This window comes from Camelina sativa, chromosome 14 (genome assembly GCF_000633955.1).
Source record: "Camelina sativa cultivar DH55 chromosome 14, Cs, whole genome shotgun sequence".
Lineage (NCBI taxonomy): Eukaryota > Viridiplantae > Streptophyta > Magnoliopsida > Brassicales > Brassicaceae > Camelina > Camelina sativa.
The window spans coordinates 22,530,707-22,549,431 of NC_025698.1; the positions used below are offsets into that span (position 1 = coordinate 22,530,707).

The window sequence follows — 18,725 nt, forward strand, 5'->3', positions numbered from 1 at the left end:
TTTTATATTTGTGTTTCCATTTTTGTTCTCCACATCTCATCTATAAATAGAAACTCACCATTCTTCTCTTCCAACTTCCTCCCTTTAATTAGTATCAAAAAAATGGTGAAAACTCTTCAAAAGGCAACAAAGAGAATGTCATCTCCATCATCATCATCTTCATCATCTTCATCAACATCATCATCATCCATAAGGATGAAGAAGTACAAGGGAGTGAGGATGAGGAGTTGGGGTTCATGGGTTTCAGAGATCAGAGCTCCTAATCAAAAGACAAGGATCTGGCTTGGCTCTTACTCAACAGCTGAAGCCGCGGCTAGAGCCTACGATGCAGCGCTCCTTTGTCTCAAAGGATCATCAGCTAATAACCTCAACTTCCCTGAGATCTCAACTTCTCTATACAATATTATCAACAATGGTGATAATATCAGTGACATGTCCCCTAAGTCCATACAAAGAGTAGCTGCTGCTTCAGCCAACACAGATCCTACTTCCTCATCATCAGTCTCTACTTCATCTCCATTGCTTTCCTCTCCATCTGAAGATCTCTACGATGTTGTCTCCATGTCGTCACAGTATGACCAACAAGTCTCCTTGTATGAATCATCATCATGGTACAACTGTTTTGATGATGATGATCAGTTCATGTTCATCAATGGAGTTACCCCTCCGTATTTACCACTTTCTGATGATTTCTTTGAGGAAGGAGATATCAGATTATGGAACTTCTGCTGATTTTTCTACTTAAATCATACCTTATTCTTTGTTTCAATATATATATACTTCAGTTATGTAACTTATACAATATATTATACATTTTTTTCTTCTCTTTTTATCAATTCTCACAATGTATCGAACTTTTGGGGATCTTTGTACCAATATCTAATTTTTTTTTTTAAATTAGATATTTTTCATGTTATAAAGTCGATTAAATCTAGAAGAAGTAGTAGTTAAGTATATGTGTAAAATGGAAATAGATTTATAGCTTTCGAACAACGAACCTCGAAGGATAACAAGTGAAAAGGTAAAAAGGAAAAAAAGGACAGAATCATATTGTCGTTGATTAAGTTATGGAAACCTGAAGATAAAAGTAAATGTTGAGAACAAAACAATAATTTGAGATTTTTTATCAAACAAAAAAAAACAATCATTTGAAACTTCATAGTAATTTCACTTAAAGTATGAATTCATAATTTGGCGTTAGTGGCTTTAGCTTATTGTTGACTGCTATGTTATATGTATATGATACCAAAAATAAAAATGGTGGTAGAATAAATAGAAACCAATTATATATAATTTATGATAACAATTATATATATTAGTAGCTAATGAGTTAAACACAAAGCAGGGTTTCATGTGAAATTTTTTACAAAGTCAAAGAGTAAGGAGCAAGTTTCACAAGGCTTGCCATAGAAGACGATGAGTAATAACCCTATTTAATTATTGTTAAATCGAGAAAGTAAAAATATTATTTCTTAGGAAACCAAAAAAATAGGAAGAGAAGAGACAAGAGAGATGCAGAAAGGGTTGTGTTGTGAGTTGTGACTGGTGAGAATTGGTAAAACCAAAGAGAAAGAGTTAACGTGGAAAACTGTGTACGTTATGTGCTTCTCGCCATTTTACTCCAACATCGTTCTGAAAAAAATCTAACAGTAGATTTGAGCAGAAAGCCACATGAGTTGTTTTTGGTTTCTTGTTTTGTGTGCGTGTCTTAGTGAGATGGGGTCCCATTCACTCTCTTACAAACACACCCTATCTCTATTTTCTTTAGATATCATTTGTATTTTTGGAACAGTTTTAAGGGAAGCAAGCAAAGCATATAACAATAATGTTAGATTGGGTGATAATAATATAACTTGGTATACAATTTTTACCAGGTTCGAAATAGTAAAAAAAAAAAGTGAATTAGCAATAAAAGGCAGCAGTACAAATTCTTTGAAACATGCATATATATGTGAAAATCTTTTTATAGGTAAACATGATTGATCCAAGAAAATTAAAGCAAGGAATGTATATTCTTCTAATTATGTTTGTTTAATATATATACATGTGAGTCATGCTCATGCAAAATCAGGTGGCAAATAGTGAATGTCAGTCAAAACAAACCTTCAACATCTCGAGAATATAACGTTTTTAAGGTAATTTGTATAATAATAAACGTGATTAAGTTGACAAAAAGTGAGAAAACAATATAATGACAAAGTCACGTACTTCTACAAACTCAAACAATATGGTTTTTTTCTTATCACACGTTCATTATATGTAAACTGAAGATGCACCATTTGAACAAGTGTTTGAACTATTCCAGAAGGACGTGACTTTAATACGAAAACACAGTATCAAGTGATCTATGACGGCTATTATCAAGACTCATACAGATTTAGAAGGCACGAGAAGGTTCTAGAAGATTGAAGAGCTTCATGTTTATAATTGGAATGTAAACATGAAGAAAGTGGGAAATTTCCTAAAACATAAAAAAAAAAGGAAATTGTCCAATTCCTATTAGGATTAGATTAGGTAGTTTGCTAATTAAATAGCTAATACCTAGATCTATAAATAGGGATGCTAAAGCAAGATTGAGTTTTAGCACAAACAAGAGAAAGTTAACCTAGCTATTAAGTTTTAGTCTTTAAGAAAAAAGAGCTAAAAACTTAGAGAGAACAAGAGGTTTCTTTAAGAGAGTTTTGAGAGGTTAGAAAATTGTTTAGAACAATCTTGTAAACAGATTTTCTATCAATCAAAAGAAAGTTTAAAGAAATCAATATTTTCATTATTCATATCATAAGTTCTCACACTTACATAAACGATATTAAAATACAAGAGGACAGCTTTTTATGTGTTTGATTAGAGTATTTAAAAAAAAAACAGTTAAACGAGCAAGATCAAAATACAAAATGAATGAATAATATGTTCTTGAATATTGAATAATGTGTTCGAATATTATTTTTATTTTTTTGCAAAATCTTTTTTTTTTGGTATTGAAACAATCTCTAGTAAAAGCTATATGTTAGAATCTTCAAGAATCATAGTAAAATGTGTAGAGAGCTACACAGTAAACGTGTCTGATATATACAAAACAAGTTACAAATTGACCATGCCTGTAAGTTTCCTTCGCCGTCATATAAATTGTCTTCGAGCAAATAAATATCACCATTCGATAAATCGACTGAAAACACCGGGCCGGACCTCTGACATGGGCTTATGTTTGTAGTGGGTCCCGCGAAAGGTGCATGACCTTCATCTTTTTTTTTTCACCTTTCACCGCACACACACACACCGGGTCATCTTGATTTTCACCTTTCACCACATACACACACACACACCGGGTCATCTTGATTTTCACCTTTCACCGCATACACACCGGACCGATACGAGTTTCTTCTTTAGTTTGGTTGGAGGATCTAATCTCATATAATGATCTTACAAAACACATAACGTGGCATTATTACAAAACACACATCAATGTTTATGTTTTAATAAAGTTTGGGTGTTATCACAATTTGCTTTATTAGCTAGGTTACAACATAGATATGATTTTATAAACGCAAGAGAGAACCTTAATATAATAGTATTTGATTCGGAAACGGAGAACCAAACCCTTTTTGGTCTTATGTAGATGAGTACAAAAGACAAAGAAACTTGGTGTTGCTAAATCACAAGGCAATTTTTGAAATAGATACAATATTGGTCGTGAAATCATGTTCTCAATTATAAGATTATGTTGTCTCATTATAGTTCTCTTGTTTTTGGTCCCAATTTGTGAATAAACAACAATTTCAGGTCCAATTACTATGAGAATCGATCCTTTGGGAAGGACTTTGAGCAAACCCTTGAGAACCGCGATGTGGCTAATTGTGATTGACTGCTGAATAAATATAAAAGCTATTTTTTTTTTCTTCTTCATTTTTCCTTTCTTTCTTCTCCGTCTTTCTTCTCTCTCGAAACAGAAGGGCGACTCGATGGCGATTGACACACCAAACCGGAAAATCAGTGGATTCACCTCGAATCCTTTGATTTTTCCGGCTAAAACTGGAGGGTTTTTGGTTGAGGAAGACGATGGCCACTCCGATCGGCTTAACCGTAATATGTGACGCGGCGGTTGCAACTCAGAGAGGTCAGAGAGCCACTCTCTTTATTTGGTTTCTTCTCCATTTTTTTCCCTTTTGTTTCTTTTCTCACCGAATCTCTCAAGTCGGTCATTTAGCAAAATACCAATAGGGTTTTCCATTAAAACAAATTACGACTTTGCAACCAAAAACAGAGTCTGGGCTCTCTCTCTCTCTCTCTATCTCTATATCTGAACCTTTGTTTTTGTTCTCCTTTCTCGTTTACACGGTTTGAGATACAGAGGTTTGTAAAGACTAAAGAGTGAATCTTTAATTCATTTACGGTGAGTTTCTCTGTTCTGTTTGATGATTTATGGCGGTTTCGCTCATTTCTTATCCATTGGATAGGAAAAGAAAGAGGAGTTATTTGTGAATACTTGTAGATTGCATCATAGCTTTCAAGTTCTTAGTTGATTTGTTACCATTTGCTTCTTTAACTCTGTAGTTGCAACAGAGTCTTTGGTTGACTAAATCAAACACATCACAATAATGAATTATTGATATATATCAATCAAGTTTGAATCTTTTTTTCCTGTATATCAACACATCTCTGTCACAAATTGAGTGCACCGCATAGTTCAGTTTGTGTTTGTGGTTTTAATTTAAAGTTGGATTCATCTTTTCTTTTTCATTGTAGAAAGATGGTTACCTTCGGGAAGAAGCTCAAGGAACGGAGCATTCAAGAATGACAAGGGTAATTTCTTAATATACTATTCGAAACAGTTCTAATGTTTGTGCTTACTAATGTGAATCATGGTCTCTCTCTCTCTCTCTCTCTCTCTCTCTCTCTCTCTCTCTCTTGTAGATATTACATCAATTACAAACTGATGCTTGACAACACCGTGGAGGAGTTCCTCGGCTTAGAGTGATGCCTGATGATGTATGTAACTTTCTTGCCTCAAATTTTCTGTCCCATATTTTTTCCATTTACGTCTTTGCTCAAGGTTCAGTATCTTCGGTTCTCTCAATGTGTGTAGGAAGTTGCGCTTTTGGAGTTTGGTGACTTCCTTGGTGGTTCTGGAAATAATCACATTGATCATCATCGAGATATGCGATTGGACATCGAGGAAATGTCTTATGAGGTGAGCCCATCATCACTCTTTACCTATGTAGTTATCAGAGATCTTGGGTTTAGTATGAGCTTGAGAATCCACAATGCAATTGCATGTGATCATTTTGTTGATCTGACTTGCAACATCTGGGGTTTGAACAGGACCTGCTTGCGTTGAGTGAGCGAATTGGAACCGTAAACACTGGTTTGCCAGAGGAAGATGTCAAGAATCATTTGAAAACAAGAACATGTTCTGGAATCAACCTTGACATGTGGTAAGTAGACTGTAGAGTCTTATTCGCAACTGTATTGATCACTCTTGATCTAAGCTTAACTCTTGATCTAAGTCTATATATTAAACAAAGTTTTCACAACTGCATTTGCTTCTCATCCCATTCTTCTCTTCCGATTCTTTTCAGCTCTTTTCTCTTTATCTTCACATCTTTTTGTTACAAAATAATATCTTCATTACAAAGTTTGTGTTACAAAGTTTAGAAATTTTGTACAAGCCCATTTCCATTACAAAATAAACCTTATAAGAATTTGATATTCATAATAGATTAGTAAAATTTGATATTTAATTAACAAAAATTAAAAAAATATATTATTTAAATGATGAGCAACTTTGTTTGGGGTACTCTAATGAAGGGATGATTTTGTTTAAGTTCTAAGTGGATTGTTTTAATTATTTTAGTATTAATTATAAGATTAATTAATCTTTAAGCAACTTGAGAGGGGTGTTGGAGTAATGATGCGTTCTACAAACTAATTAATAGCTTAAAAAAATACATACACGTACGAATTAACTTATCAAAACGACCAAAAAGTACATTAACCTAAACGATATTAGTCTGTCTCATTTCAAAGAAAGCAACATTTTGAAATGGTTTAATGGACAATCACAATTAAACATTTTTTCTAAAATATAAATAACTTTTGTTTAGTGAACAGTATACACTTCTACGGATGGATAGTCAACTATTTTTTAAACTAGAGATTCATAATATAAACTTGGGGTTTATCTTCAATAAACCTAAACCTAAGAAACCATGAGTTGTACATGTTTGGTATCCATGTGGCTTGTCACATCTGAATCCACTTTGAGTAATACATAAATTGAAACGTGTGTATTTGATCCCAAAACAATGAATGTGTGCAAAATATTGTACTAGCACTTCAATTTTTAATTTGTTTTAATATGGACTGTGATGTTATGTGTTAAGCCTATTAGGCTTAGGGAATCTCCAATGGGACATTTAAACACCAAATATAGTGTAATTTTTACACCAAAATTTCTCCAACAAAACGCTAAAAATGATACCAAATTTGGTGTTTTGAATAGTAATTCCACAAATTTGTGGTGTCATACTATTCACCCAACCTTTGATTTTTTGAGTGTCTACGATTGAAGATTCTATCATTTTTTTTTGTTTTCACCACATATGTGTTCTCTTCATCTCTCTGCTCATCTTCAGTTTTCTTAAGTAAATATGATCTAATACCGTCTCCTCTTCTTGTGAACAATGAAGAAACCTACCATAGGAGAGAAGAACAACACAAACATGCAATATGATATAGAATATACCTGGTTGGTGGCCTCAACAGTTCTTGATCAAATCAAATAAACACAAGAAGAGTAGGCTGCAAAAGAAGTAAACATATTTTATTAATTATTAAAATAAAACATGCCTGTAAAAGCTTGGGTAGAGTAGAGATCGATTGCCTGACTGATCGTCCCACCTTTTCGACAAAGCGAGGCAAACTTGAGCCAAGTTTCTCATTCTTTAGTTTATTTTAAGCATTATGTATTGTGTAATCTAACAGGAGGAGATAATTTAAGTTACTTACTTGTGTTGTTGTTGAGAAGAAACAAAGACCTGTTTTGTAGAGTGAACTTTTACTGTATTATTTCTTTAACAGAAAATTACTGAGTGAGCTGAGCTCTTATTTATACAACTTCGAGGAATATTCTAGGTTTTTTGACCACTCTCCTAATCTCATGACAAGTGTTGAATATCTACACCTCCTCTAATGATAAGAGAGGATAATAACGGTTTGATAGTACAATCTCACCACCTTTTCCAGCTAATGTCTTTGTCACCTTCCTCTGCTTTTCTACTTTGTCGTCTTGTTGCAGAGAGAGACAAGTTTGTTGTACTGTTGGACTCTGTTTTGGTAGTGGGCTTTTCATGTTTAGGCCTGAACCCAAAACACTTTTGTCTTGGACTTGTTTTTGTAGACTCTCATCCCACCCTGCATAGTCATTGTCGCTATATGAAACCAATGGTAGGTCATCACTATCGGATACCAACGACAAGTCACTATTCCGATGCATATGTAAGCCCATCTTTGTCGTTCCTCTTATATATAACAGGATTCTCTTTAAGAGATAAAAATCTGATTCTGTTGGAGCATGTATCCGCTGACATATGAAGTTTACTGCAAACTGTATATCTTGTCGCGTGATTGTCAGGTACTAAAGTTTACCTGCAAGACTGTAGAAGTAGCTTGGCTCAGAGAAGAGACGCGTATCTTTAAACACTTGATCCAAACGTTGAGGCAGCGGTGTATGGACAGGATTGCAGTTGGACATACTCGCATGATGTAGAATCTCCTCTGTATACTTAGTTTGACTAAGAAACAATCCATTGGAGAATGTCTGAGCTTGAATCCCTAAGAAGTAGTGAATATTTTTCAGGTCCTTCATGGTAAATCTTGTATCCAGCTTTGCAATTAGAGACTTGAAAAGAGCAGAGTCGGAACCGGTTAGCAAGATATCATCCACATACAGAAAAATTACCATAGTATCACCATTATGATGATAAACAAAAAGGGATGGATCTGCTTTGCTGCACACAAAACCATATTCAATGAGGAAGTTACTGAACTTATCAAACCAAGCTCTGGGAGCTTGTTTCAGTCCATAAAGGGCTTTTTTCAAGGAACACACATGGTTTGGCTTTGCAATATCCTCAAAGCCTGGAGGTTGAATCATGAAAACTTCCTCCTGTAAGTCACCATGCAAAAAGGCATTTTTGACATCTAATTGAGTAATGCTCCAGTTCTTGGAAGTAGCAACTGCTTGAACAATATGAACGGTAGATGTTCGAACCACAAGACTATATGTCTCTGTAAAATCCACACCCTCTTCTTGATCGTATCCTTTGGCAACCAGTCTTGCTTTAAGCTTGTTTAGAGAACCATCAGCATTTAACTTTACAGTGAACACCCATCTGCAACCAAGGATATTCATCTCAGCAGTAACAAGAGTCAAGATCCAAGTGTGATTCTTGTAAATGGAATCGAGCTCCTCAAGCATAGCTTATCGCTAACCCGGATGAGCCAAAGCCTCAGCTATTATCTTTGGTAACGACGGTATGGTCTTACTGGCAACCAGAGCATACCGAGAATTTGGTTTACGAATCCCATGCTTAGACCGAGTAGTCATCGAATGGCTTCCTGACTCAGTATTAGGAATCTCTGGTGCAGCAACATCTTCAGTCTCTGTTGTTGATGCAGTTGTAATAGTGTCTGCTGTATTTGGAGCAGAGTGAGCAGGATTGAGTTGAACATCTTGTTGTTGCGACACATCTGACCCCACTTCTGACACCATCTGATTTGTGTCAGGATATTCAACCACCTGAGAAGAAACGGATGGAAGTAAATGAGGAATTGCAGAGGAATTCTCACCTTGTTGCCACGCTTGTAGCAAACCACTTTTGTGTTATGTAGCTAAATGTTTGTACTGATGCTCAAATGGAAAACACTGCTCATCAAAGATCACATGACGAGAGATATAAACCCGACCAGTCGGTAGATAAAGGCACCGATAACCTTTATAGTGCGGATGATACCCAAGAAAGACACATTGAAGGGACCATGGCTCAAATTTGTGTTGTGTGTAAGGTCTTAAGCAAGGATAATAGGCAGAACCAAAGATCCTGAGAAAGGAGTAATCCTATGACTTGTTGTATAACACCTCTGCTGGACTTTTCTGGTCTAGAGTTGATGAGGGAATCATATTACTGATAAAGTTTGCAGAATAAAAAGCTTCAACCCAGTAACGAAGTGGAGTCTTGCTTTGAAACAACATTGATAGCCCCAATTTGGTAAGATGTCTGTATTTTCTTTCGGCAATACCATTTTGTTGTGGAGTAGACGGACATGACAGTAGATGCTTAATACCATGATCTTGCAAATGCTTCCTGAATCTCATACTCATGAACTCACCTCCTCCATCACTCGGAAACACTTTTATTTTCTTGGCAAACTGAGTTTCAACTTTTTTTTGAAAGACCAGGAACACATCACAGAAATCAGACTTCCTTTTTAAAGGAATTAGCCAAGAGTAACGAGAGAAATTGTCAACAAAAACTGCATAATATTTGAAGCCTTGAACTGATACAACTGGAGAGGGTCCCCAAAGATCACAATGGATTCGATCAATGGGTTCCTTGGCATGAAATTCAGAATTAAAAAACGGTAATTGACAACTCTTTCCCATTTGGCAAGGTCCACAAACAGGAGATGTGCTGCTCTTATTGATTGTTATTGCCTTGCTATTCCTTAGATGCTGAAGAACTTGGAAGTTTGCATGTCCTAGACGTTGGTGCCACACCATAATACTAGCCGCACACTGTTGATTTGAGAAGAGAGCCACAAACTCCTTGTTCTCCAACATATAAAGAGTCTTACAACGAGGTCCTTTTGTCACCACTTTCTGAGTTCTCATATCAATCACATACACAACATTAGCATCGAAAAACACACCACATGGATAGTCATCACAAAGTTTAGAGACTGACAGTAAAGATTGTTTCATAGATGGACAAACAAGCACATCTAAGAGAGGTAAACTACTTGCATTTGTGGTGAGCGTTGTGGAACCAACATGAGTAATGGGAAGATGAGCTCCATCACCAACCATTACCGTCTCTGGACCATTGTAGGGTGTAACTGCAGATAACTGATTGGTTGTAGAGGTGACATGTGCAGAGGAACCAGAGTCTGTAACCCACTCTTGACCACAGCTATCTGAGACCTGAAGAGCAGTAAGAGCTTGTGGCACATCGTCGCTCTGATAAGCATTATCAAACATGTTCCAGCACTTAAGACCAACATGACCGACTCTTCCACAGATTTGACAAACAGGACGACTGTTGTTGGATCCTCCAGACTGAGACTGATTCCAACCAGAGTTGTTGACCTATTGAGAGAAACTACGACCAAGAGTATAGTAGTTGCCTCGACCTCCTTGACCACGAAAATTCGATCCACGACCACGATAACCAGAGAAACCACCTCTTTGAGCTTGAAAAGCCAAGTTCGGCGAGACATCCGAAGCAGATTCATACGACTACAACTTCGAGTCGAAACCAGAGACCTCAAGGACCACATCATTAAATGTAGGAGAAGGTAAACGAGACAAGGAACTCTGGATAACAGTAGCAATAAGGTCATATTCCCTAGCTAATCCATTCAGAAACAGAACAACCTTCATGGACTCATTAACATGCTTGCCTATCGCACTAAGATTGTCACAGACAGCACGAAACTCTCGGCAATACACAGAAAAACTCAAACTCTTATCTTTCATGTTCAAAAGATTAAGGCGACGAAACAACTCACACTCTCTAGACACGGAGCTTCGATTGAAACTAGATGCAAGAGACATCCATACCTCCAGAGACGTTGACAGAGCATGAACGAGACCAAGAACCTCTTAAGAGAGGGTTCCAAAAAGCCATGACTTGATAAGCTCGTCATTACAGATCCAAGCCTCATAAGCTGGATTGGGGTTGGTGACTTGTTGTCCGTTGACAGTAGTAACCCGAGTAGCTGCAGGCTTTGGAATTTCACCATTAACGAAACCGAGCAACTTCTGGGAGCGGAGCAGAGATTCGAACTGAGTTTTCCACAAGAGATAGTTGGTGTCGCTCAGCTTGATAGTAACAGAACTCGCAACATGAATATTAGAAGGAAAAGGATAAGGATTTTCTGCCATGACAACAACCTGTTAGGGTTTTAAGAAAGCTCTGATACCATGAGAAGAAACAAAGACCAGTTTTGTTGACTGAACTTTTACTGTATTATTTCCTTAACAGACAATTACAGAGTGAGCTCTTATTTATACAACTTTGAGGAACATTCTAGGTTCTTTGACCACTCTCCTAATCTCATGACAAGTGTTCAACATCTACACCTCCTCTAATGATAAGAGAGGATCATAACGACTTGATAGTACAACCTCACCACCTTGTCCAGCTAATGTCTTTGTCACCTTCGTAGTCACCTTCCTCTGCTTTTCCACTTTGTCGTTTTGTTGCAGAGAGAGACAAGTTTGTTGTACTGCTGGACTCTGTTTTAGTAGTGGGTTTTTCCTGTTTAGGTCTGAGCCCAAAAACTTTTGTTTTGGACTTGTTGTTGTAGACTATCAGTTGTTATGTTCTTTTATTTTCATTGTTTTGATAAACAACACTTGATTATCCCCATAAACTGAAGACAGAGAATGGGTTGAAAGGAGAGGAGAAAGCCATTCAAAAGCAGGTAACATCAATTGAGACTTATCAAATAGTGGGCCTCGTGGCTTAAAGAGCCCAATAGAAAACTATTCTAAATTTTTTCTTCAATTTCGAATAAGGAAGGAGGAGACAAAATCCGAAGAAGAGAAAGAAAAAAAAAACCTAATTCGTCGTCGCTCTCTCTTTTTCAACAAAATTTATCTACAGATTCTTCTTGCTCTTTGTCTCTCTCTCTCTCTCCCTTTTGATTTCTAAATTTGATACGATCCAAATGGGTTTCTCCAAAGACCAGCTGCTTAATCGACTCCAGGTTTGTTTTAATCTTCATCATAATCTCAAACTCTTAAATCTTGATTTCGCATTGAATCAATCGGAAGTTGTTATGAATCGTCTTGAACACAAATGCACTGCTTCTAGTTTAAATCGATTTGGGTATGTGGGCAATGTTAATTGAAAATTTCTGTGTATTCATACTCTTCAGGAACTTGAGATTGATTATACCAAGTATGAACATCCCCCTGTTCTAACCGTCGAAGCTCAGGTGAACAGAAAAATAAGTTTTAGATTTGTAAAAACATAACTATAGGATGTTTAATAGATGTTTGTATTTATAAAGCTCTCTCTCTCTAAATCTTCAGGCCAAGTATGTAAGCAGTAGTGAGGGAGCACTGAGTAAGAATCTCTTCTTTAAGGTAAATCTTTCAAAGCTATTTCCTATGGAATTGACTATACTCTAATGTAAATGGCTCACATATGCTTCTTTTTGGTTTTGTTTGTCGCAGGACAAGAAACATCGGTATTACATTGTTTCAGCCATGGTTGATACTAAAGTTGATATGAAAGGTAACACACATGTTTGTTGATATTGGCCGCATAGATAAAGTCTTTGAGCTTGTGAAATAGAAAAATGTGTTTAATGGGTGTTCCCTGTTTCTTCTAATCCAACAGTTTTATCTCAGAGACTTGGTCTTGGGAAAGGAGGAATAAGAATGGCTCCTGAAGAAGCACTTACTCAGCTTTTGCAGGTATTCTTCATTTTTCTCTTCCTCTGCTACTATGTTTTGTTATGTACATTTGGAAAGTGTTCTAATCAATGACCGTAGTGTAAAAATTGAAACCATGGTAGTGACAATTGACAAGATGGTTTCTCCATACAGAATTGCTAAAAAATGTTCTATTTGTGGATAGTGATAAGTTTGATTTGCTTATCGTGGTTTACAACAAATCCACATGAATATACTTAACTTAGTTTCATTCATGATTACAATTTTTGACACTCGTGCTACTTTCTTTTTTTTGTCAAAGGTGTCCCTTGAATGTGTTACCCCGTTTGCAGTTGTAAATGAATCTGCAAGGTATTGTTTTCCTTAACATTGGTTCATAAGTGTGCTCCTTTTAAGTTTTTAATTATTGTCGTTGACTGACATTCTTCTTACAACTTTCCTTTGTTAAAGAGATGTGTCGCTCTTGTTAGACCAAAACTTCAAGAACCAAAAGCGCTGCATATTCCACCCATTGTCTAACGAAGTCTCTGTCTGTAAGTACTTCATTACAATACTTTGCTTGTATGGTTCAAGTTCATGCCATATTGAAATAGTTATATCATCCCAACTTAAGAAACATAGTTTTTTGTTTTGGTGGTCAGTTCTTACTAGCTACCAACATAATTTAGCTTATATACTAATTTGGTTGGTCCCTGCCAATTTCAGCTCTTAACACATCTGGTCTGGACAAATTCCTCAAGTCGATTGAGAGAGATCCCGTATACGTTGACCTTGAGGCAAATATTTCTAAACCTTTAACTTGAAACCTCATGTTCCACAGTTCCTTTCTTCAACGTTAACCCTTTGAACTATGGTTTTGCTATTTTAGGCTAACCCGGCGGTTGGTAAAGATCAGCCTCCAGATCTAGCTGTTTATGTTCCCTCTAATTCAGTTGTAATTCCCGAGATTTCTAATGAAACATCTACGAAACAAACCCCTCCTCCAAAAAGTGTGTCAGCAGAGGTTAAGCCTGTCGCTTCAGGTATGCCCTCTGATGTATCAGGTTTTTAACCATTCGCTCCAATTCTTACTAGACTTTAAAGGATTATTGTATATAACTCGGTTTTCTCCAACTTTGCAGCCAAACCGAGCAAGCCAGCCACTAAGGGTAAGAGCGTTGTCGTGGAAAAGTCAACCCCGTTAGCTTTCAAGAACCCCGAGAAGTTTGTGGAGGAGATTATGGACAAAACATCGGCTCTATTATTATCCGAGGTAGTAATAAAACTCATCTCGACATCAAAATCAATTCGTTAACATTTCAAGGTCAATTCTGAAACCGGTTTTACATATTACAGGCTAAAGTAGAGAATGTGGAGGCTTTGGCAGAAACACTGAGAAAACGTCTTACCTCAGAGTTGACTCACCTCGCTGTAAGTAAACATTAGAAATACATGGTTAACCATCAGTCCAAGACTTAAAACCGTTTGTACCAATGTTTGATTGTTTGGGGGTAAATTTGGTTGCAGATTATGTACAAGAACACAGCGTACACAGAAGGTTTTCATGCCGGTAAACACTCCCAGCCGAAGCGACTGTAAGAAGTTTTGGTTTGGTATGTTGAACCGGAGATATTTGCGGGGGAGAAATCATACCGGTTAAGCATTTTATCTCCGTTGTACAACAATTTTAGTTTAGACTGAAAATGATTTACATATACATGAGCCCAGAACCATTACTCACTTATTGTTGCTTTGTTCAATCCAAGAGAAATCAGTTTGTTCCCAGACCAATAAAAAAATGAATTCGAATCTAAACAAAACTGAAAATAAATATGGATTTTTAATAATTCTTACGATATTTTCTGTTGATTAAGATTTGGTATTTTGGTTAAAACTATATCATAATAAAAATAAAAAATCCAAAAACGTTGGAACTAACGTTTTTTTTTATAAAAATTATGTTATTTTGGAGATAATATTCGAAAAAAACGGGATTTTTTACAACAATTAAGTAATTATTTTTTACTTAATTAAAAGTAAATATTTTCACTAGAGGGACGTGCAAAGTGCAAATTTATGTTCTTCGTCTCGTTAACCTAAACCCTAATCGTCTTTACCGGTAAATCAAATTCACCGATCGATGTCACTCGTCCGTTGTTTATCCCTCAGGTCGGTGCTGAGAGCTCGACGTCACCGATCCTCTTATTCATGTCTAACCCATCTTCACCAGACTCCTCGTGAAGAAGAAGAAATTACTCCATCAATCCGAAGTTACCATAGTATCATCCACCAGAGTTCGTTCATCAACGGTGGATCGGCTCTAGATCTCTCTCGCAATCATCGCTCTGTTTTCCAATCTCATCCAGCTACGGTTTCGTCAGATCGATTCATCTCCACCTTCAATAGCAGCTTCCCTGGTTCCGGTGACGCCGTCATCGATTGGTTGTTGCAATCTGCGGTTTCTAGGGCTTTTGAGTTACACAGTGTCGCGGATGTTCTTGTTTCTCTTAACCACTTGCTTACGTTACTCAACTCTTTCACATTTTCTCAATGGTATGATTCTGTTCTGCTTTGGCTTTAAATTAAGTGTCTTTGTGATCAATCTTGGTTTATTATCTTTGAAAATGTGTTACATTACGTACAGGTGGGTGTTTATCATCGTCACGTCGCTGGTGATTCGTGGGATCACAATTCCTATTATGGTTGATCTTCTTAACAGTATTGCAAGGTTTTTTAAAGTAAGTTTCTTTATGCTCTAAGAGATTAAAGATAGACAAAAATTTTGGGTTTGATTGTATTTTATTAGTGCTTATTCTCTGATAATAACAACTTAGCCAAACATTTATATATTTGTTGCATGAGAAATTTATTTAGTGAATCTGTCTTTGTACAGAGTCTTGGCTCGGACCAAGGAAAGGCTCTAGACAAGGTAAATTGTAGCTTTGCTATGATTTTTTTTTTTTTTTTTGGTTCGAACGTTTGTGCTCAGAACGTGCAATGTGGTTTGTGTTAGCTTCCCTATAAACTCAACATTAGCTTGGTTGTTTTGAATCATTCAGGTATCAGTACTCAGTAAAAGTCCAGGAGTAATGTACACCATGTTGAAAAAAGAGTGAGTAGCTTTCTGATTACATTTGTTTCTGTAGGGTTGTTTTAAAGCTTAACATGCTCTGCTCGTTTCTTTTTGTTGTATGATTACAGGTTTTTTGGAGTTAAAGGATCAATCATTGGTCAGGGTATTCAAGTTCCTGTATTTTTGGTTCTCCATGGGAGAGTTAAGACAAAACATGGTTGAGATTCTTATGTCGCGTCTTCGGGGTAAGATGTTGTCAGCGGAATTGATCAAGAACGGAGTCTTAAGCAGAGGACGCTTAGTGGTGGTTGTTGGCGATGGAATCGGCTTGGAAATCCAAATGTTTGATCTTGATTTCTCTCTTATCTTGAAGCGTCGTCAAATCTCACAAAGCTAACGTTTAACAAGTTTCGATTTCATTCAGTAATTTTAATAATTTTTTTCCCTTATTGTTCTGTTTATCGAAAAAAGAGAGAGATGAACAAATTATTTGCTAGTTGGCCATGCATCCCTATTAAAATTATTTATTTACAATAATAAACGTATAATGCATAGTGTCATGCACCATCATATATCATACATACATAAATCTGAGGTAAACTGTTTGTTATAATTCACTCTAGATTTAACAGTTATGAAAGTTATCATGGTTTAGAAAATTTTCAAATACACGAGCAAATGAAATAAAAGAAAAACAGCAATTACTATTATTATTGTTTAGAATATTTTCTATTATGAAGGAATATATATATATATATATTTTTTTAAGGAATATTTCGTATCAATAAAATTATTTATTTACAACTTAAGGTTTGTAATTAATTTTTAACTCTTAATAAAATAAAATAAAAGTTAAGTAATATATTTGTCGTCGAAAATCTTATATATATATATATATATATATATATCAGTATATTGTGTTGTTTACCCTAATTTTTTCGCCGGAACGAGAGAGAGAGAAAACAATATGGATGGAGAAGCTTTCGACAATCAGCCAATTATTGATGAGGAAGAAGATGATCTCTTCAACGAAAATTTTATGGAAGACTGCATGCGAATGGATCAGTATGATGAGAGAGGTTTAGATCAGATTATACTCGGCCTTGACGCAGCTGAGGCTGTGGTAGATGCTCTTGAAAATCTACTCGGTGATGGTCACGACAACGATAACTTCTTCGGTGACGAAGCAGTCGTGGATATGCAAATCATTAGGGATGAGCCTGAGGAGCTTGAGGAGGAGGAGGATGAAGAAGAAGATCTCTTCAATGATACCTACTTCGATGATTATCGGCAGATGGATGGGCAAGGATGGTGAGTATGAATCCAACCGATTTGAACACGAACGTGATTTAATCAGTTAGATCAGATTATGCAAAGTTTGTTTTCCATGGTGTTAGAAGTTTTTTTTGATTAGCTTATTTATTTTACAATGAATCCACATTAGTTTTAAGTTTTAACCAGAGAATTTATTTTATTTTATTTTATCATCTTATTAAGAGGATTTATCGTATAACCATATTTACTTCTTATAATAACGCTGTTGCTTCTACTTCTTGTAGTTGTCATCATCATGGCTTCAAACTATTCATCTTTCTTTCTGATCCAAATTGCTTTGGTTGTTCCATAATTGATCCCGCTCTAGCTATTACACCATTATATCCCTTCTTAAGAAAAAGAAAAATAAAATAAAGAGAAGCTACTAGCCCATTATGCTCTACGTTTCTATCTGTCATGGCAGTAGATTAATCCCTCCTATTAATTGAAAAGGTTTTGAACAAACTAATCATTCATCTACGAGAAGCGTAAAATCATTTTCTAGAAATGCTCTCATTTTTATTCTTGGAGAAGGCACTGTAGAGAAGGCCCTAGAACTTGTTGGTGGTTGTGACCGGGGAGGATGGATTACTGCAGTTGTTATAGCTAACGATAAGATATCGCTCATCATCATGTACGTATATTTGCTCTAGATTCTTTGTTCTTTGTAACAAATTAAAAAACCTCTCACCCAAATTTTGTGGTTTATTTTAGCTCTTTTTTTTTACCCATAACAAGTCCAAGATGACTAAGAGGACGAAGAGAAGGAGTCCACTACAGAGTAGAAAAGTTGAAGGAAAAGGAACCTTGAGAAAAAAAAAAGACCTTTTCACTCTCTTAAAAGGGCGATAATGAGTGTTTTTTCTCTTCTTTGTCGGCGTCTCTCACGACGTCGGTCCTCTCTTCCGACCATCTTCTCAGGTCCTCCCCTCCTCATGGGGAAGCAAAATAAACATAAAATTTACACAGGTACACAATAACCAACTTCACATTCTGAGGTAATCCAAGCTTAGAAGATGTAATTGGACTGTCTCCTTTGATGATCAATTCCAGCACCCACAGAACGAGAAAATCATGCGTCACCCCTTTGGAAACACTCTCCCTCTGAATGTGGATCACATTTATGGCCTTCAATACCACACTTAAGCTACTATGCTGCCACGTTTGCCAAAACCTCAACAAAATGGCGCTTCTTTTTCTGTTGCAGCTGTTCCTTGAAAGATGTAAAGTACATAATCTGCTTGTGTTGTCTTTGCATTCCCACTCTCTCAGATTTGTATTTAAAGTTTCCAGGTTTTAAGAAACTTTTGTTTCTTAAACTTATACAAGATTGTGGCATGTATCACACACTTGTTTGGGATCATACCCTTTAGAGCCACCCAAGTAAACAGCCTCACATGCACCTTTAGCTGCAACTACAGGTCCAAGATCGAAACCCCAGAAGCTGATCCCTTCGCTGAACTGAGAATACACCAGTCCACACCTTAGATGTTCTGAAATGGCCTGCAATGTCTCAACTTTTATTTTCAAATGATGCCAAAATTGAGCAACAGTTGTGCTTGTCTCATGGACACGATAATGCTAGGGACTTTGAATTCTAAAAATCACGTTATGAACATTTTGCAGTCGACTTGTTGTAGAGATAGACAAAGCCAACCACATTGTATATGATGCAGGTTA

The 18,725-nt window shown here is 36.3% G+C and overlaps 3 protein-coding genes and 1 pseudogene across 8 annotated transcripts; all 4 read left to right on the top strand.

Moving 5' to 3' along the window:
• Positions 1-859, top strand: LOC104742185 (ethylene-responsive transcription factor ERF014-like). The gene has a single exon (XM_010463152.2). The coding sequence runs from the start codon at positions 103-105 to the stop codon at positions 730-732; it is 630 nt and encodes a 209-aa protein (XP_010461454.1). The 5' UTR covers positions 1-102; the 3' UTR covers positions 733-859.
• LOC104742187 (probable E3 ubiquitin-protein ligase HIP1) lies at positions 3,784-7,037 on the top strand. Of its 5 annotated transcripts, XM_010463158.2 has the most exons (6): positions 3,784-4,111; positions 4,741-4,797; positions 4,909-4,983; positions 5,081-5,185; positions 5,317-5,429; positions 6,684-7,037. In XM_010463158.2, coding segments are annotated over exons 3-6 (231 nt in total). In that variant the 5' UTR covers positions 3,784-4,111; positions 4,741-4,797; positions 4,909-4,971; the 3' UTR covers positions 6,685-7,037. The 5 variants fall into 5 exon arrangements, with proteins under 5 accessions (XP_010461460.1, XP_010461455.1, XP_010461457.1 ...); XM_010463153.2 differs by lacking the exon at positions 6,684-7,037 and having other exon boundaries at positions 3,786-4,111; positions 5,317-5,528; XM_010463155.2 differs by lacking the exon at positions 6,684-7,037 and having other exon boundaries at positions 3,786-4,111; positions 4,745-4,797; positions 5,317-5,528.
• LOC104742188 (prolyl-tRNA synthetase associated domain-containing protein 1) lies at positions 11,820-14,443 on the top strand. Of its 2 annotated transcripts, none has more exons than XM_010463159.2 (12): positions 11,820-11,985; positions 12,157-12,216; positions 12,314-12,367; positions 12,458-12,518; positions 12,624-12,700; positions 12,981-13,030; positions 13,130-13,212; positions 13,385-13,455; positions 13,548-13,722; positions 13,801-13,931; positions 14,015-14,089; positions 14,186-14,443. In XM_010463159.2, exons 1-12 carry the CDS (start codon positions 11,947-11,949, stop codon positions 14,255-14,257), a joined length of 948 nt encoding a protein of 315 aa, XP_010461461.1. In that variant the 5' UTR covers positions 11,820-11,946; the 3' UTR covers positions 14,258-14,443. The 2 variants fall into 2 exon arrangements, with proteins under 2 accessions (XP_010461461.1, XP_010461462.1); XM_010463160.1 differs by having other exon boundaries at positions 13,548-13,701.
• LOC104742189 lies at positions 14,782-16,128 on the top strand (annotated as a pseudogene).